This window comes from Gobio gobio (assembly GCF_949357685.1).
Source record: "Gobio gobio genome assembly, chromosome: 2".
Classification (NCBI taxonomy): Eukaryota; Metazoa; Chordata; class Actinopteri; order Cypriniformes; family Gobionidae; genus Gobio; species Gobio gobio.
This window is the reverse complement of record NC_137098.1, coordinates 3,112,462-3,133,294: the sequence shown is the minus strand read 5'-3', so window position 1 is coordinate 3,133,294 and position 20,833 is coordinate 3,112,462. Positions and strand designations below refer to the sequence as shown.

The 20,833-nt window shown below is 43.4% G+C and overlaps 1 protein-coding gene across 1 annotated transcript in view; it reads left to right on the top strand.

Annotated features, from left to right (window-relative positions):
• The window catches only part of galns (galactosamine (N-acetyl)-6-sulfatase), a 92,522-nt gene that overhangs the window by 7,162 nt on the left and 64,527 nt on the right, over nt 1–20,833 (top strand). The window contains exon 3 of the mRNA XM_079806183.1: nt 3,877–3,951. Coding sequence (XP_079662309.1) covers nt 3,877–3,951 — 75 coding nt within the window. The remainder of the gene's footprint in view (nt 1–3,876; nt 3,952–20,833) is intronic.

The window sequence follows — 20,833 nt, the reverse complement described above, 5'->3', positions numbered from 1 at the left end:
GCACAGCGTATTATGCTAATGAGATTAATACACCAGCAGTACTGAAATATGCTAATTATGCATAATTTGGGAATTTGAATGGACTTGCTATGCAGAGCAGATCTTCTTTTAGTCCTCTTTTCAATTCTAATTAATTTTTAAGCAAATAAGGCTTAATCAATTGTTAATCTCACACGTGTGAGATGAGGAGCCGGGAGCTCTCCTACCTGAGCTTTCGCTTCACAAGCTTAATTATAATTTTAATCATGAGGTAGATAGAAGAACTTCCTAATCATAATATCCAGGGTGAGCTCTCTCATGCCCAGCACCTCCTCCCTTTCTCTCACTCTTTCAAATTTGATGCGATTTTAAAATGTATTCCTAGAGAGAAGCAAGAGTTAGCGGTTTAGCATGCTAACGTTTTAGTTGTTTGTTTATATGCGAGTTATATCTTTATATACAAGTGCAGGTGTGTCTTTTGTATCTTTGATGATTATAATTGCATAATTATGTTGGCTTGACAAAACTATTTAAGCTTCTTCTTCTTCTTCTGTGCTTTTTAAGCCATCTCTCCTGCTTTAACGATAAAACCCGCCAAATTCGGCTCAGAAAAATCATAAAAATACCATACACTTGTAAGCAACTAGCGTAGGCGTGCTAGCAACACGTTAAATCATTCTAGCAACATGCTAATTCATGCTAACAACATGTTAAATATTGGTAGCAACATGTCCATTCATGATAGGAGCATGCTAAAATATGCTAGCAACATAATTCATGCTATAAGCATTCTAAATCATGCTAACAACATGATGTTAGCAACATGCTAAGTTAATGCTAGCAGCATGTTAAAACATGTTAGCAACATGCTCATTCGTGATAGAGGGATGATAAAACATGTTGGCAGAATGCTAAATAATGTTAACATGTCAAAAATTGCTAGCAGTGTTTTAAAACATGCAAGCAAAACGTTGAATCATGCTAGCGAAATGCTAAATAATGTTAACATGTAAAAAAAAATTTAACAACATGCTCATTTATGATAGAGGGATGTTAAAACATGTTAGCAAAATGCTAAATCATGATAACATGTCAAAAAATTCTAGCAACATGCTAATTAATGCTAACAGTGTTTAAAAACATGTAAGCAAAACGTTGAATCATGCTAACAAAATGTTAAATCATTTTAACATGCTAATTCATGATAGGAGCATGTTAAAATATGCTATAAACATTCTAAATCATGCTAACAACAACATGTTAAAGCATGTTAGCAACATGCTCATTCATGATAGAGGGATGTTAAAACATGTTTGCAAAATGCTAAATAATTCAAACCTGTAAAAAATGCTAGCAACATGCTAATTAATGCTAGCAATGTTTTAAAACATGTAAGCAAAAAGTTGAATCATGTTAGCATAATGACAAATAATTTTAGCATGCTAATTCATGCTAGCAACATGTTCATTCATGATAGGAGCATGCTAAAATATGCGAGCAAAATGTTAAATCATGTTAACGTCAAAAAATGCTAGCAACATGCTAATTAATGCTAACAGTGTTTTAAAACATGTAAGCAAAACGTTGAATCATGCTAGCAAAATGTTAAATCATTTTAACATGCTAATTCATGCTAGCAACACAATTCATGCTATAAGCATTCTAAATCATGCTAACAACATGTTAAAACATGTTAGCAAAATGCTAAGTTATGCTAGCAGCATGTTAAAACATGTTAGCAACATGTTCATTCATTAAAGAGGGATGTTAAAACATGTTAGCAAAATTGTAAATAATGTTAACATGTCAAAAATGCTAGCAACCTGCTAATGAATGCTAGCAGTGGTTTCTGTTGAATCATGCTAGCAAAATTCTAAATCATTTTAAATTAAAACAATTTATAATAACAACATGCTAATTCATGCTAGCAACATGTTAATTCATGATATGAGAATGCTAAAATATGCTAGCAACATAATTCATGCTATAAGCATTCTAAATCATGTTAACAACAACATGTAAAAGAATGCTAGCAACATGTTCATTCATGAATGCTAACAACAACATGTTAATGCATGTTAGCAACATGCTAAGTAATGCTAGCAGCATGTTAAAACATGTTAGCAAAAACATGTTAAATAATGCTCGCAAATGTTAAAACATGCTATGCTCATTCATGATAGAGGCATGTTAAAACATGTTAGCAAAATGCTAAATCGTGCTAACATGTCAAAAATGCTAGCGAACATGCTAATTAATGCTCGAAGTGTTTTAAAACATGTAAGCAAAAAGTTGAATCATGCTAGCAAAATGTTAAATCATTTTAAATGAAAACAATTCATACTAACAATGTGATAATTCATGCTAGCAGTGTTAAAAAAATGCTAAATCATGTAAGCAACAATTACTTCTAGCAATGTTTTAATACATGTTATCAACATGTTAATTCTTGCTAGCAGTATGTTAAAATGTTAGCAAACATTTTAAATCATGTTAACAAAATGTTAAAACATGCTAATTTGTTCTAACATGATAAATAATGCTAACAACATGCTAATTCACGTTAGAAGCATTCTAAAACATGCTAATTTATGCTAGCAGTATGTTAAAACATGTTAGCAAAATATTAAATAATGATAAACATGCTATCAACATGCTCATTCATGCTAGGGGCATGTTAAAACATGTTAGCAAAATGGTAAATAATGTTAACAAATGCTAATTAATTCTAGCAATGTTTTAATAAATGCTAACAACATGATAATCCATGCTAGAATCGTTCTAAAACATGCTAACAAAATGCTAATTAATGCTAGCAGTATGTTAAAACATGTTAGCAAAATGGTAAATAATGTTAAAAAATGCTAATTAATTCTAGCAATGTTTTAATAAATGCTAACAACATGATAATTAATGCTAGAATCATTCTAAAACATGCTAACAAAATGCTAATTAATGCTAGCAGTATGTTAAAACATGTTAGCGACATGGTAAATCATGTTAACAAAATGGTAAAACATGCTAGAAACATGATAATTTGTTCTAGCAACATGTTAATTCATGCCAGCAACATGTTAAAACATGTTAGCAAAATGGTAAATACTGTTAACAAATGCTAATTCCTTCTAGCAATGTTTTAATGAATGCTAACAACATGATAATTCATGCTAGAATCATTCTAAAACATGCTAACAAAATGCTAATTCATGCTAGCAGTATGTTAAAACATGTTAGCGACATGGTAAATCATGTTAACAAAATGGTAAAACATGCTAGAAACATGATAATTTGTTCTAGCAAACATGTTAATTTATGTTGTCAACATGTTAAAACATGTTAATTCATGCTTGAAGCATGTTAAACATGCTAATTCATGCCAGCAACATGTTAGCAAAATGGTAAATACTGTTAACAAATGCTAATTCCTTCTAGCAATGTTTTAATGAATGCCAACAACATGATAATTAATGCTAGAATCATTCTAAAACATGCTAACAAAATGCTAATTCTAGCAATGTTTTAATGAATGCTAACAACATGATAATTCATGCTAGAATCATTCTAAAACATGCTAACAAAATGCTAATTCATGCTAGCAGTATGTTAAAACATGTTAGCGACATGGTAAATCATGTTAACAAAATGGTAAAACATGCTAGAAACATGATAATTTGTTCTAGCAACATGTTAATTCATGTTAGCAACATGTTAAAACATGTTAATTCATGCTTGAAGCATGTTAAAACATGCTAATTCATGCTAGCAATGTCTTTCTTTCTTTCCTTTTCCACTTCACCAAATTTAAAGCTTATGAAACGTTCATACGGCTTAGTCAAGCCAACATCAAAGTTTGTCCCAAATGAACTTGTCTCATCTAGTATGTCTGTAATTCCTCAGCCAGGGCGGCTCTGCTCACTGGAAGACTTCCTGTGCGGAACGGATTCTACACCACCAATGCTCACGCCAGGAATGGTATGATCGTGCAACATTTGTTTCTTTCCTCAACACCGTTATCAGTTTATCTCCTCTGGCGACTTTAATCAGTGTTAACGTGAGTTATGTAAGCAGATTGCATTACTTTTAAATTACTTTTTCAGTAACACACATTTCGTTCTTATAGTTGCGCCCTCTACTGTACAGCTGTGGATTTGCATTTCCTTCAGCCTGAGGCTTTTGCTTTGAAAGCGCCTTTACATTTGCCAAAAATATAACTTTTTGCATTTTTTTTTATTGAATAGTGCAAATATCAGTATTTTCTTCATGTCAATAGCTGTTAGAAGGGTTGCAAAGCTTTCCAGAAGTTTCCAAAAATCTCGGAAAGTTTCCAAACATTCTGGAAAGTTTCTGGGTGTATTGCAGTACAGTATAAAACACTGTGCAATAATAACAAGTGTAAATGATTATTATTAAAGGGACAGTTCACCCAAAAATGAACATTAGCCCATGATTTACTCTCCCTCAAGTCATCCGAGGTGTGTATGACATTCTTCTTTCAGACGAATAAAATTATATAAAAAAATGTTCTGGTTAATCCAAGCATTATAATAGCAGTAATAGTTGCTCTGTTTTTAAAGTCTGTAAAAGTGCATCTGTCCGTCATATAACTGCTCCACGCGGCTCTGGGGTGTTAATAAAGGCCTTCTGAAGCGAATCGACGCGTTTGTGTAAGAAAAATATCCATATTTAAAACTTTATCAAGTAAACTTTCGGCCTCCGCCTTCCCTGTTCAATTTATGGAAAAAGTGTTGAAAGTTCGCCTGCGGATGGAAAGACGGCTGAAAGTTGACTTGATAAAGTTTTAAATATGGATATTTTTCTTACACAAACGCATCGATTTGCTTCAGAAGGCCTTTATTAACACCCCAGAGCCGCGAGGAGCAGTTATATGACGCACAGATGCACTTTTTATGGACTTCAAAAACAGAGCAACTATGAATCCAATTCTAATGCTTGGATTAGCCTGGACTTTTGTAATATAACTCAGATTTTATTCGTCTGAAAGAAGAATGTCATACACACCTCGGATGACTTGAGGGTGAGTAAATCATGGGCTAATGTTCATTTTTGGGTGAACTATCCCTTTAAAGTCATTAATTTGGACACCCCTGACCCCTGACCCCTAATCCTACACGATAAACACTTTATTCCTACTATTAAATACCCGAGAAGAGTTTGGAAAAAGGCGGATTGGAACTCGGGTTGATTGCATCAAAAGCCTAGCCTGGCTCCGCCCTCCTACCGCTCAATTTACATTTTCCTTCAGTTCTCCGTCTGGGACTTCGGTATATTCCTAGGTTTTCTCCGGTCAAATTTTTAGCGGTCCAATCAGCGAACAGAGGGAGTGGCTGAGAGCGATGACGATGATGTTGTGAGCTAGTTTGAGTTATACTACGGGGCCGTTGAATGCTTGAATCTGATTGGCTGATGAACGTTCTGAGGTGTGCGATTATTTTCTGGGAAACGCATCGCGAACGTAGTTCCAGGCAGTTCTCTTGCCATATCACTCCGCCAAATGATTTCAGTTATTTCCAATGTCTTTACAGCCGACAACAGCAAATAACCAAAACCCACAACGACACTGACCAATCAAATAAATATAGTACACGATAAGATAAAAAGGACAAATTATTTCCACGTTTTATTTCCACAAAATGACGTTTAATTATGTAAGAAACGCAGATTACTCTCGTTCTCCCACATACAGTGCGGACGCACTCGCACAGAAACGTGATGTCAGCGCTACTCTGACGCTTTTATCAGTAAAATAGTTTAGCAACTAAAAAAAAAACGTTGCCATTTCTCACTAGCGAGGTAACGTTAATAAAGGCGCTGTTCTTACTAGTAGTGGGAAGTTCGGATCATTTTACTGACTCGGAGCTTTGAATCTCGTTCAGCAAAATGAACAAATCTTTTTTGAAGTCACTTCGTTAATTTCGTTAATTTCAGCAGAATCTAATTAAAATGTTACATTTTTCAACACATTTAGTACTTTTGGAATAAAAAATAAACTATAAGCTAATGCAGCCATGGCCAAAGTTTGAGAAAGAAATGATTAATGAATTGCTATAGCTTGCTTCAGTCTATGTATGCAGTCTGTTCATTCACCTCACCTCGCGATGCAAATCGAAGACAGCCTCATCTGTAAATAAGTACATGTGTCCGGAAACAGAAAAGATTAGTTCTTCTTGTTCGAGTCGTTCGTTCAAGTCCCCATATCTCTTTCGTGAATGCAAATAGTGCAATAGTATGCGTGCAAATGAAATCTAAACGTCACTGGTTGAGTCGAACGCTGGAGATTTCGTTCTTATGTATGGGCGTTGATCAGTGTTAAAATAAAATAATTGTCTAAATTAGATTGTTTGATTTATGCCTTCACCTGTCGATCTCTTAAAGAGCACCTATCATGGCATTTAAAATGTTCCAAATATTGTTTTAGAAGTCCCCAACAACAGTTTTGCATGCATGCAATGACAAAAAAGACTTTAGTTTTCTTATAATATGCATTTATTTTTACCTGTTTCGACAGCGATTCTCAAATGATTCCTTTAGTGATTCACTTTTCAAAACCCCGCCTTTACGTGACGCTAATCTGCGCTGATTGGTCCGATGACCCAGTCAGTTGTGATTGGTATAGTCTTAGATATTTTCGGAAACGGAACGCCCATCAAAGTCTTATAGTGACAGTAATTTGTTAATATGTGTCAGGAGTTATGAATATGAAAACCGCGTCTGTACCGTTTGATTGTAATATGAGCCTCAGCTGATCTCATTCATAAAAAACTCCTCTATTCTCCTCACGAAGACTCGCGACAAATCAACATCCCTCAGGGCTTTTAGTTCAAAAGTGTGCAGATGAGGAGACATATTGATAGATTCTCATATGTCTGTGTCAAATTTCTAAACAGAGGAGTATTTTTTTATTCAATACTTCCTCAAAATGCGCAGATGTAGCCTAATCATGAGCGATTGAGTCTCTTATGTGTTGTTTTCAATTCATCCAGGCAGCCGGAGGGCGCTCTGTGCACATGTAGTCTATGTACAGACAGGTGAAGAAGATACCATGTGCCATAATAGAAGTCCATAATAAAAGCTTCCTGAGATCGCGAAACATACATTTGACGACTAATAAACACTCAATCGCGACGATGTATGGTTTGTCTTCAAGCCACTTAGTCTTCAAATGCTCATCCTTGGGCAGATGAAAAAAGTTTGCTTTTGAGTCGCACTTCAGAACACAGCGTCTCGTGGCCATGATGTTTTCTAGTTTTCACTGGCGTCTCGTCTCCATGATGTTTTCTAGTTTTCACTGGCGTCTCGTCTCCATGATGTTTTCTAGTGTTCACTGGCGTCTCGTGGCCATGATGTTTTCTAGTTTTCACTGGCGTCTCGTGGTCATGATGTTTTCTGGCGTCTCGTGGCCATGATGTTTTCTAGTTTTCACTGGAGTCTCGTGGCCATGATGTTTTCTAGTTCCCTTACGAGAGTACTCTCGTATTGCGTTTTGCTAAAACGCTATGGGGGAATTCCTTTCCTCGAGATATTGAAGCAAATTTTTATCCAAAAATACCATGTACACGCAGTGCAGCTGCACAGCTCTCAGCAGGAAGCAGCTGCGTGCTGATTGGCTGTGCCGCTGCAACTGCAGCAACCTATGGCGAGACCGTGGGGCGGGACGGACCAATCAGGTCCTTCCAAATTCCCGCCACAAGGGGCAACAGAATTTGCATAGCCTAGGGTATATAAGACCCACTCTCGCAAGGTTAGTCAGATTAATTCTTCTTCAGCGACTTGCAATCGTTGAGCTCCGGATCGAAGCCCGCCGTCGACACGCACCCAGCGGAACACGCAGCCTGAGGATGTCGGATTCTCCGCCTTCAGCCTGCCTTCCAGCTGCGCCATCCGGCGTTAAAATATCCTTTATACTATGTATGTGTGTTTATGATATGTGCGTTGCTGCCAACGCCACTTCTAAGAGCTTCTAGCTCTCCACCTCTCTTCTCTCGTGCCGCCGCGTGTTTACGCCGCGAACAGAGAACATTGGTCCTCCGCCGCTTCAAATAAAGCCGAGGACAGACGGAGCGCTCCTCTTCTCTCGTTCCGTCGCGCTAAGGCGCCGCGGACAGAGAATGTGATACCCCACGGAGCTCTCCCTTTCTCTCGTTCCGTCGCGCTGAGAAGCGCCGCGGACGGAGAAGGTTTTCCCCGCTGCACTGATGACGCCGCGGGCATACAGAGTTTCACTCCTTCCTCTCTCATCCCCACCGCTTTAAATGGCCGTGGACAGAGAACATTATATCCCCGCTGCGGACATACAGAGCTCTCCCTTTCTCTCACTCCGTCGCGCTGAAACGCGCCGCGGACCGAGAAGGTTATATCCTCGCTGCGCTGATGACGCCGCAGATATATGGAGCTCTCCACGCGCCTCCCTCTCTCCTCCGCCGCTCTAAATGGCCGTGGACAGAGAATGTTATTCCCGCTGTGCTAATGGCTCCGCGTGCATACGGGGCTTTTCACTCGCTCCTTCTCTTACTCCGCCGCCCTGAAATGGCCGCTGACAGAGAATGTGATACTGCCGCCACGCGGATGGAAGATGTGCACTTCTACACACGAGTGAACTCAACATAAGCTCTCCTCACTCTTCCTTCTCTCTCGCCCCGCCGCCCTGATATGCCGCGGGCAGAGAATGCTTGAGGAGAGACATGCGAACTCAGGCTGCTGGATATACCGAGAACGCGCTTACGTCACAGCCGTTCTCGCTGCAGCGCGCGCTTGCTGCCAAAGGTAAACAGCCTTATATGGCAGCGCGCGCTCTCTGCACAGCGCGCGTTCGCTGACTAGAGCGCGTCATAACACGCGCTCTCCGTCTGAGCATAACGAGGTCATAAAATGGCTGCCAAGCTTGCGCCTTTTTTCCCTCAAATATCACTTCTCCCAGTTCCCCTATTCAGGCGGCTGGAGTGGTTCAACACTGTAGGCAATGTGTCCACTACATAGTGTGCACTCCTGCATAAGCACTGTTAATTCAGTGCCACAAATCACTCAATAAACGTGATATTCTCCCAGTTCCCTTAGTTCAGGTGACTGGAGATGTAACATTGCAATAACTAGCCTGTGGCCAAACATGCTCAGTTGCACATTGACGCTGTTATGCGTTTACCACTGTGAATTCGCTCGCTGGCGTACGCCGCGAATACACTAATGTAGTGGCGCCCATTATACAGTGCGCGCCACCACACATTATTTACAATGAATCAGAGCTTTCTAGTGGCTAGGTAGACCCGCGCCTGCAGAGCACGCGCTATCCATTAGCCCTGCCGCTAACGTGCATGTGGACTAATCCGCAAGAATGCGTCCACTTTACAGTAACACTATCTAAACACAGTGTTACGAGTTCGTCTGTAGGCAGGTGCCAACATCAAAGTTGTACCCCTACACTCAAGCACTTCCTATGTTCCCCAGCTCCCTGCACTCAGGCGGCTGGAAACATTATTCCTACAATCGACGAGCCCGCAAACAAACGCGCTCGCCTGTACACATTTCCCCGGCGACACAAAGCGTTCGCCACTATTCTGCGTTCTCCGGCCCCCTGCACTCAGGCGGCTGGGAACACTATTTCCCTATTTACTATTATGAGCCCGTGAGCAACGTGCTCTTCTGTACACAAACACAATCCCCTTGGTAAGCGCCACTTCCAAGGCGACCCAATAAGGCGTGCGTCACCATTCAGTGCACGCCGCCTCTCACAGTGCTACTAGCACAATGCATCCGGGCTACCAGGTCCCTGTTACTCAGTGACCCGCCCCACAAATTAATTCAACCCTTGGCTTTGATAACAAGGTTACTCGCTACAGTTCGCTCGCAGACCACCGTGCTTTCGCACTGTGGTAGAGACAGCGGTGAGAAGTGACATGAGTCACGTGCTTCGAACCGAAATATCAAACTGTTAAATAAAGGGAGCGGTGGAAACCGTGCACCCCTCACAGAGCGAGTCAGGCTTTTACAGTCGCTACTTCCTTGTGCCAAAAGAAGGGTGGTGGTCTCAGGCCATTCTAGATTTCAGACATCTGAACAAAGCCCTTATGAAGCGCCCGTTCAGAATGTTGAGAATGAAACAAATCCTCGCGCACATCCGCCGGGTGATTGGGTTTTCACTGTGGATCTAAAGGATGCCTTTTTCCACATACAAATAGCCCCTCATTACAGGCCATTCTTGAAATTCGCCTTCGAGGGGAAAAGTTTACCAATACAAGGTGCTACCTTTTTGGTCTATCTCTGACTCCCCGCACAAAGTGCATGGAAGCGGCGCTAACCCCGCTGAGGCTTCGGGGAATGAGAATTCTCAATTATCTCGACGACTGGCTTATAATAGCTCCGTCAGAGATACAGTTATTAAACCACAGATCTGGGCTTCTCAACCATTTAGAATGCTTGGGACTCAGAATCAACGTGGCAAGAGTTTATTGTCTCCCACACAGAAAGTTTCGTTTCTGGGAACAGTATTGGACTCACTGCAGATGAGCGTGCGACTGACGTCACAGCGCGCGCTCTCTGTTCAGAACCGAGCGGTTTCCCTCAGGTCCGGTGCACGCATTCCTCTCAAACACTTTCAGAGGATGCTGGGTCTTATGGCCTCGGCGGCGCTAGTTCTCAGACTGGGTCTGTTGCACATGCGCCCCCTACAGCACTGGCTGAATCGCCACGTTCCAGCTCACGCATGGCTCTCGGGCCGATTGCAAATCAAGGTAGACCACAGCTGTGTGTTGGCTCTGGCTCCTTGGAAAAATCCCGTCTGGTACCAGACGGGCGTGAGTTTGGGCACTGTTACGAAGTGGAAAGTTATCTCGACAGATGCATCCAACCTAGGTTGGGGAGCCCTTCACGAGGGCAGGCCAGTCTCCGGTCTCTGGTCAGACTCGGAGAAGAGCCTTCATATAAACTGTCTAGAGATGAAAGCGGTCACGCTATCGCTAAGAGCTTTCCTTCCGTACATAAAGCACCACCATGCCCTGGTCCTAACGGACAGCAGGTCGGTGGTAGCCTATATAAATTGCCAAGGCGGTCTGAAAATAATCGATCTGCACACAATGGCGTAAGAAGTCCTAATATGGGCAGAGCACAATACGCTGAGAGCGACTCATGTGCCAGGCATTCTGAATTTGGGTCCGGACATGCTGTCCAGGTGCAATTCAGACAATTGGGGCAGTTCTTGGAGAGGCAAAAGTGGATCTTTTCGCCTCACAAGGCTATGCTCAATGCCGAATATAATTCTCCAAGCACAAGGATGCGTTGGCCCACGAATGGCCCAACCTTCTTCTTTATGCTTTTTCCCCAATCTCAATGTTACCTCAGGTCATAGAGAGGATTAGGGAGAGCAGATGCGCTGTGCTTTAATAGCCCCGCTTTGGAGAAATCAACCTTGGTTCTCACTACTGAATCAGATGTCGGATACAGATTCGTGGCCGGTCCCGCTGAGGAGAGACCTCCTCATGCAGGCGGGACGGCAGATCTGGCATCCCCGTCCCGATCGATGGGCGCTTCATGTCTGGCCCATCAGCGGGTACATGAGAACCTCTCTGAAAAATTATTGAATACCATTACTGAAGCTAGAGCCCCCACGACCAGGCGGCTCTATTCAGACAAATGGTCAGTCTTTTCGGACTGGTGTAAAGCGCGAAGTCTGACCCCACAGGATTGTGAAGTGTCAGAAGTGCTTACATTTTACAAGAGCTTCTGGACGCGGGTCGTTCCCCCTCCACGCTCAAAATTATGTGGCTGCTATAGCAGCGTATCACATTCAAGTGAACGGACTAACATTGTTCGCTTCCTTTAAGGGGCTAGAAGGCTTCACCCACCTCGCCCCCTCTTCAGTCCTTATATGGGACTTGTCCAGTGTCTTGGATGTCATGAAGAGCTCTGCACTTGAGCCTCTGCATTCGGTGAGCTTAAGCTCCTGTCACTAAAGACCGCTTTTCTGCTGGCGATCGTCAGTTAAGCGAGTGGGTGATCTGCACGCGCTCTCTGTGAGCGCCTTCGTGTCTGGAATTGGGCCAAACGACTTCAAGTCGTCCTCAAACCAAGACATGGATATGTACCTAAGTGCTTTCAACTCCGTTCAGAGCACAGGTCATTTCACTCTCAGCACTTTCATCACCGATAGATGAAGAAGATGCTAATTTGCTCTGTCCTGTCAGAGCGCTGAGGATATACATGGAGCGTTCCGCTGCTTAGGCAACTGAACAGCTCTTTGTATGCTTTGGCGGCTGCACCTTAGGGTGCGCGGTTACAAAGCAGACCTTGTCACGATGGATAGTAGATGCTATCTCGCTGGCTTATGAGTCTAAAGATCTCAGCTGCCCTTTAGGCATTAAAGCCCATTCTACTAGAGGCATGGCCTCTTCGTGGGCTTGGTCTATTGGCATTTCTCTAAATGATATCTGTGTGGCGGCAGGCTGGGCCTCCCCGTCCACTTATCAGATTATATTTGGATGTCCCGGCCTTATAGGCTGGGCTTCTTGCTGTGTACAGTTTTAACCCCTTAAGGCTCGAAAAGTCCGGTCTGGGTTAAGTATTGTTTAAGTCATAGCACATTCCTTATACGGCTCGAATTATCTGGCCATTCATTATTCCTGGCCCGACTATGTCCGGTCTATATATTATATTACACGTATATCGTGTTCATTCTCATTAAAGGCTTGACTCAGGTCTGGCTCATTTTGGGACTTCTTGATATCATATTACGGGCCCACCTAGGTTGGCCTGGGTTTGGTGTCGTCGGCGTTAGAGCCGTTAAGCAAGCACAGCGTTTTGCATTGGTCCCCCATAGCGTTTTAGCAAAACGCAATACGAGAGTACTCTCGTAAGGGAACGTTTCGGTTACTAACGTAACCTCGGTTCCCTAAGATGAGGGAACGAGTATTGCGTTTTGCTTGCCGTGCTTGCTCACTTGCTCAGGAGTCGCTTCAGTCGATTAACCTGACTAACCTTGCGAGAGTGGGTCTTATATACCCTAGGCTATGCAAATTCTGTTGCCCCTTGTGGCGGGAATTTGGAAGGACCTGATTGGTCCGTCCCGCCCCACGGTCTCGCCATAGGTTGCTGCAGTTGCAGCGGCACAGCCAATCAGCACGCAGCTGCTTCCTGCTGAGAGCTGTGCAGCTGCACTGCGTGTACATGGTATTTTTGGATAAAAATTTGCTTCAATATCTCGAGGAAAGGAATTCCCCCATAGCGTTTTAGCAAAACGCAATACTCGTTCCCTCATCTTAGGGAACCGAGGTTACGTTAGTAACCGAAACGTTTTCACTGGCGTCTCGTGGCCATGATGTTTTCTAGTTTTCACTGGCGTCTCGTGGCCATGATGTTTTCTAGTTTTCACTGGCGTCTCGTGGCCATGATGTTTTCTAGTTTTCACTGGCGTCTCGTCTCCATGATGTTTTCTAGTTTTCACTGGCGTCTCGTCTCCATGATGTTTTCTAGTTTTCACTGGCGTCTCGTCTCCATGATGTTTTCTAGTTTTCACTGGCGTCTCGTCGCCATGATGTTTTCTAGTTTTCACTGGCGTCTCGTCTCCATGATGTTTTCTAGTTTTCACTGGCGTCTCGTCTCCATGATGTTTTCTAGTTTTCACTGGCGTCTCGTCTCCATGATGTTTTCTAGTTTTCACTGGCGTCTCGTCTCCATGATGTTTTGTAGTTTCACTGGCGTCTCGTGGCCATGATGTTTTCTAGTTTTCACTGGCGTCTCGTCTCCATGATGTTTTCTAGTTTTCACTGGCGTCTCGTGGCCATGATGTTTTCTAGTTTTCACTGGCGTCTCGTGGCCATGATGTTTTCTAGTGTTCACTGGCGTCTCGTGGCCATGATGTTTTCTAGTTTTCACTGGCGTCTCGTCTCCATGATGTTTTCTAGTTTTCACTGGCGTCTCGTCTCCATGATGTTTTCTAGTGTTCACTGGCGTCTCGTGGCCATGATGTTTTCTAGTGTTCACTGGCGTCTCGTGGCCATGATGTTTTCTAGTTTTCACTGGCGTCTCGTCTCCATGATGTTTTCTAGATTTCACTGGCGTCTCGTCTCCATGATGTTTTCTAGTTTTCACTGGCGTCTCGTCTCCATGATGTTTTCTAGTTTTCACTGGCGTCTCGTGGCCATGATGTTTTCTAGTTTTCACTGGCGTCTCGTCTCCATGATGTTTTATAGTTTTCACTGGCGTCTCGTCTCCATGATGTTTTCTAGTGTTCACTGGCGTCTCGTCTCCATGATGTTTTCTAGTGTTCACTGGCGTCTCGTGGCCATGATGTTTTCTAGTTTTCACTGGCGTCTCGTCTCCATGATGTTTTCTAGATTTCACTGGCGTCTCGTCTCCATGATGTTTTCTAGTTTTCACTGGCGTCTCGTCTCCATGATGTTTTCTAGATTTCACTGGCGTCTCGTGGCCATGATGTTTTCTAGTTTTCACTGGCGTCTCGTGGCCATGATGTTTTCTAGTGTTCACTGGCGTCTCGTGGCCATGATGTTTTCTAGTTTTCACTGGCGTCTCGTCTCCATGATGTTTTCTAGTTTTCACTGGCGTCTCGTCTCCATGATGTTTTCTAGTGTTCACTGGCGTCTCGTGGCCATGATGTTTTCTAGTGTTCACTGGCGTCTCGTGGCCATGATGTTTTCTAGTTTTCACTGGCGTCTCGTCTCCATGATGTTTTCTAGATTTCACTGGCGTCTCGTCTCCATGATGTTTTCTAGTTTTCACTGGCGTCTCGTCTCCATGATGTTTTCTAGTTTTCACTGGCGTCTCGTGGCCATGATGTTTTATAGTTTTCACTGGCGTCTCGTCTCCATGATGTTTTCTAGTTTTCACTGGCGTCTCGTCTCCATGATGTTTTCTAGTGTTCACTGGCGTCTCGTGGCCATGATGTTTTCTAGTGTTCACTGGCGTCTCGTGGCCATGATGTTTTCTAGTTTTCACTGGCGTCTCGTCTCCATGATGTTTTCTAGATTTCACTGGCGTCTCGTCTCCATGATGTTTTCTAGTTTTCACTGGTGTCTCGTCTCCATGATGTTTTCTAGTTTTCACTGGCGTCTCGTGGCCATGATGTTTTCTAGTTTTCACTGGCGTCTCGTCTCCATGATGTTTTCTAGTTTTCACTGGCGTCTCGTCGCCATGATGTTTTCTAGTTTTCACTGGCGTCTCGTGGCCATGATGTTTTCTAGTTTTCACTGGCGTCTCGTCGCCATGATGTTTTCTAGATTTCACTGGCGTCTCGTCTCCATGATGTTTTCTAGTTTTCACTGGCGTCTCGTGGCCATGATGTTTTCTAGTTTTCACTGGCGTCTCGTCTCCATGATGTTTTCTAGTTTTCACTGGTGTCTCGTGGCCATGATGTTTTCTAGTTTTCACTGGCGTCTCGTCTCCATGATGTTTTCTAGTTTTCACTGGCGTCTCGTCTCCATGATGTTTTCTAGTTTTCACTGGTGTCTCGTGGCCATGATGTTTTCTAGTTTTCACTGGCGTCTCGTCTCCATGATGTTTTCTAGTTTTCACTGGCGTCTCGTCTCCATGATGTTTTCTAGATTTCACTGGCGTCTCGTCTCCATGATGTTTTCTAGTTTTCACTGGTGTCTCGTGGCCATGATGTTTTCTAGTTTTCACTGGCGTCTCGTCTCCATGATGTTTTCTAGTTTTCACTGGCGTCTCGTCTCCATGATGTTTTCTAGTTTTCACTGGCGTCTCGTGGCCATGATGTTTTCTAGTTTTCACTGGCGTCTCGTCGCCATGATGTTTTCTAGTTTTCACTGGTGTCTCGTGGCCATGATGTTTTCTAGTTTTCACTAGCGTCTCGTGGCCATGATGTTTTCTAGTTTTCACTGGCGTCTCGTCTCCATGATGTTTTCTAGTTTTCACTGGCGTCTCGTCTCCATGATGTTTTCTAGTTTTCACTGGTGTCTCGTCTCCATGATGTTTTCTAGTTTTCACTGGCGTCTCGTGGCCATGATGTTTTCTAGTTTTCACTGGCGTCTCGTGGCCATGATGTTTTCTAGTTTTCACTGGTGTCTCGTGGCCATGATGTTTTCTAGTTTTCACTGGCGTCTCGTGGCCATGATGTTTTCTAGTTTTCACTGGTGTCTCGTCTCCATGATGTTTTCTAGTTTTCACTGGCGTCTCGTGGCCATGATGTTTTCTAGTTTTCACTGGTGTCTCGTCTCCATGATGTTTTCTAGTTTTCACTGGTGTCTCGTCTCCATGATGTTTTCTAGTGTTCACTGGCGTCTCGTGGCCATGATGTTTTCTAGTTTTCACTGGTGTCTCGTCTCCATGATGTTTTCTAGTGTTCACTGGCGTCTCGTGGCCATGATGTTTTCTAGTTTTCACTGGTGTCTCGTCTCCATGATGTTTTCTAGTTTTCACTGGTGTCTCGTCTCCATGATGTTTTCTAGTTTTCACTGGCGTCTCGTGGCCATGATGTTTTCTAGTTTTCACTGGTGTCTCGTGGCCATGATGTTTTCTAGTTTTCACTGGCGTCTCGTGGCCATGATGTTTTCTAGTTTTCACTGGCGTCTCGTCTCCATGATGTTTTCTAGTTTTCACTGGCGTCTCGTGGCCATGATGTTTTCTAGTTTTCACTGGTGTCTCGTCTCCATGATGTTTTCTAGTTTTCACTGGTGTCTCGTCTCCATGATGTTTTCTAGTGTTCACTGGCGTCTCGTGGCCATGATGTTTTCTAGTTTTCACTGGTGTCTCGTCTCCATGATGTTTTCTAGTTTTCACTGGCGTCTCGTCTCCATGATGTTTTCTAGTTTTCACTGGCGTCTCGTGGCCATGATGTTTTCTAGTTTTCACTGGCGTCTCGTCTCCATGATGTTTTCTAGTGTTCACTGGCGTCTCGTCTCCATGATGTTTTCTAGTTTTCACTGGCGTCTCGTGGCCATGATGTTTTCTAGTTTTCACTGGCGTCTCGTGGCCATGATGTTTTCTAGTTTTCACTGGCGTCTCGTCTCCATGATGTTTTCTAGTTTTCACTGGCGTCTCGTGGCCATGATGTTTTCTAGTTTTCACTGGCGTCTCGTGGCCATGATGTTTTCTAGTTTTCACTGGTGTCTCGTGGCCATGATGTTTTCTAGTTTTCACTGGCGTCTCGTGGCCATGATGTTTTCTAGTTTTCACTGGCGTCTCGTGGTCATGATGTTTTCTAGTTTTCACTGGCGTCTCGTCTCCATGATGTTTTCTAGTGTTCACTGGCGTCTCGTCTCCATGATGTTTTCTAGTTTTCACTGGCGTCTCGTGGCCATGATGTTTTCTAGTTTTCACTGGCGTCTCGTGGCCATGATGTTTTCTAGTTTTCACTGGCGTCTCGTCTCCATGATGTTTTCTAGTTTTCACTGGCGTCTCGTGGCCATGATGTTTTCTAGTTTTCACTGGCGTCTCGTGGCCATGATGTTTTCTAGTTTTCACTGGCGTCTCGTGGCCATGATGTTTTCTAGTTTTCACTGGTGTCTCGTCTCCATGATGTTTTCTAGTTTTCACTGGTGTCTCGTCTCCATGATGTTTTCTAGTTTTCACTGGTGTCTCGTCTCCATGATGTTTTCTAGTTTTCACTGGCGTCTCGTGGCCATGATGTTTTCTAGTTTTCACTGGCGTCTCGTGGCCATGATGTTTTCTAGTTTTCACTGGTGTCTCGTCTCCATGATGTTTTCTAGTTTCACTGGTGTCTCGTCTCCATGATGTTTTCTAGTTTTCACTGGTGTCTCGTCTCCATGATGTTTTCTAGTTTTCACTGGCGTCTCGTGGCCATGATGTTTTCTAGTTTTCACTGGTGTCTCGTCTCCATGATGTTTTCTAGTTTTCACTGGTGTCTCGTCTCCATGATGTTTTCTAGTTTTCACTGGTGTCTCGTCTCCATGATGTTTTCTAGTGTTCACTGGCGTCTCGTCTCCATGATGTTTTCTAGTTTTCACTGGCGTCTCGTGGCCATGATGTTTTCTAGTTTTCACTGGCGTCTCGTGGCCATGATGTTTTCTAGTTTTCACTGGCGTCTCGTCTCCATGATGTTTTCTAGTTTTCACTGGCGTCTCGTGGCCATGATGTTTTCTAGTTTTCACTGGCGTCTCGTGGCCATGATGTTTTCTAGTTTTCACTGGTGTCTCGTGGCCATGATGTTTTCTAGTTTTCACTGGCGTCTCGTGGCCATGATGTTTTCTAGTTTTCACTGGCGTCTCGTGGTCATGATGTTTTCTAGTTTTCACTGGCGTCTCGTCTCCATGATGTTTTCTAGTGTTCACTGGCGTCTCGTCTCCATGATGTTTTCTAGTTTTCACTGGCGTCTCGTGGCCATGATGTTTTCTAGTTTTCACTGGCGTCTCGTGGCCATGATGTTTTCTAGTTTTCACTGGCGTCTCGTCTCCATGATGTTTTCTAGTTTTCACTGGCGTCTCGTGGCCATGATGTTTTCTAGTTTTCACTGGCGTCTCGTGGCCATGATGTTTTCTAGTTTTCACTGGCGTCTCGTGGCCATGATGTTTTCTAGTTTTCACTGGTGTCTCGTCTCCATGATGTTTTCTAGTTTTCACTGGTGTCTCGTCTCCATGATGTTTTCTAGTTTTCACTGGTGTCTCGTCTCCATGATGTTTTCTAGTTTTCACTGGCGTCTCGTGGCCATGATGTTTTCTAGTTTTCACTGGTGTCTCGTCTCCATGATGTTTTCTAGTGTTCACTGGCGTCTCGTCTCCATGATGTTTTCTAGTTTTCACTGGCGTCTCGTCTCCATGATGTTTTCTAGTTTTCACTGGCGTCTCGTGGCCATGATGTTTTCTAGTGTTCACTGGCGTCTCGTCTCCATGATGTTTTCTAGTGTTCACTGGCGTCTCGTCTCCATGATGTTTTCTAGTTTTCACTGGCGTCTCGTGGCCATGATGTTTTCTAGTTTTCACTGGTGTCTCGTCTCCATGATGTTTTCTAGTTTTCACTGGCGTCTCGTGGCCATGATGTTTTCTAGTTTTCACTGGCGTCTCGTGGCCATGATGTTTTCTAGTGTTCACTGGCGTCTCGTCTCCATGATGTTTTCTAGTGTTCACTGGCGTCTCGTCTCCATGATGTTTTCTAGTTTTCACTGGCGTCTCGTGGCCATGATGTTTTCTAGTTTTCACTGGTGTCTCGTCTCCATGATGTTTTCTAGTTTTCACTGGCGTCTCGTGGCCATGATGTTTTCTAGTGTTCACTGGTGTCTCGTCTCCATGATGTTTTCTAGTGTTCACTGGCGTCTCGTCTCCATGATGTTTTCTAGTGTTCACTGGCGTCTCGTCTCCATGATGTTTTCTAGTTTTCACTGGCGTCTCGTGGCCATGATGTTTTCTAGTTTTCACTGGTGTCTCGTCTCCATGATGTTTTCTAGTTTTCACTGGCGTCTCGTGGCCATGATGTTTTCTAGTTTTCACTGGCGTCTCGTGGCCATGATGTTTTCTAGTTTTCACTGGTGTCTCGTGGCCATGATGTTTTCTAGTTTTCACTGGTGTCTCGTCTCCATGATGTTTTCTAGTTTTCACTGGTGTCTCGTCTCCATGATGTTTTCTAGTTTTCACTGGTGTCTCGTCTCCATGATGTTTTCTAGTTTTCACTGGCGTCTCGTGGCCATGATGTTTTCTAGTTTTCACTGGCGTCTCGTGGCCATGATGTTTTCTAGTTTTCACTGGTGTCTCGTGGCCATGATGTTTTCTAGTTTTCACTGGCGTCTCGTCTCCATGATGTTTTCTAGTTTTCACTGGCGTCTCGTCTCCATGATGTTTTCTAGTTTTCACTGGTGTCTTGTCGCCATGATGTTTTCTAGTTTCACTGGCGTCTCGTGGCCATGATGTTTTCTAGTTTCACTGGCGTCTCGTGGCCATGATGTTTTCTAGTTTTCACTGGCGTCTCGTGGCCATGATGTTTTCTAGTTTTCACTGGCGTCTCGTGGCCATGATGTTTTCTAGTTTCACTGGCGTCTCGTGGCCATGATGTTTTCTAGTTTTCACTGGTGTCTCGTCGCCATGATGTTTTCTAGTTTCACTGGCGTCTCGTGGCCATGATGTTTTCTAGTTTCACTGGCGTCTCGTGGCCATGATGTTTTCTAGTTTTCACTGGTGTCTCGTGGCCATGATGTTTTCTAGTTTTCACTGGCGTCTCGTGGCCATGATGTTTTCTAGTTTTCACTGGTGTCTCGTGGCCATGATGTTTTCTAGTTTTCACTGGCGTCTCGTCTCCATGATGTTTTCTAGTTTTCACTGGCGTCTCGTCTCCATGATGTTTTCTAGTTTTCACTGGCGTCTCGTCTCCATGATGTTTTCTAGTTTTCACTGGCGTCTCGTCTCCATGATGTTTTCTAGTTTTCACTGGTGTCTCGTCGCCATGATGTTTTCTAGTTTTCACTGGCGTCTCGTCTCCATGATGTTTTCTAGATTTCACTGGTGTCTCGTGGCCATGATGTTTTCTAGTTTTCACTGGCGTCTCGTGGCCATGATGTTTTCTAGTTTTCACTGGCGTCTCGTCTCCATGATGTTTTCTAGTTTTCACTGGCGTCTCGTCTCCATGATGTTTTCTAGTTTTCACTGGCGTCTAGTCGCCATGATGTTTTCTAGTTTTCACTGGCGTCTCGTCTCCATGATGTTTTCTAGTTTTCACTGGCGTCTCGTCTCCATGATGTTTTCTAGTTTTCACTGGCGTCTCGTCTCCATGATGTTTTCTAGTTTTCACTGGCGTCTCGTGGCCATGATGTTTTCTAGTTTTCACTGGCGTCTCGTCGCCATGATGTTTTCTAGTTTTCACTGGTGTCTCGTGGCCATGATGTTTTCTAGTTTTCACTGGCGTCTCGTCTCCATGATGTTTTCTAGTTTTC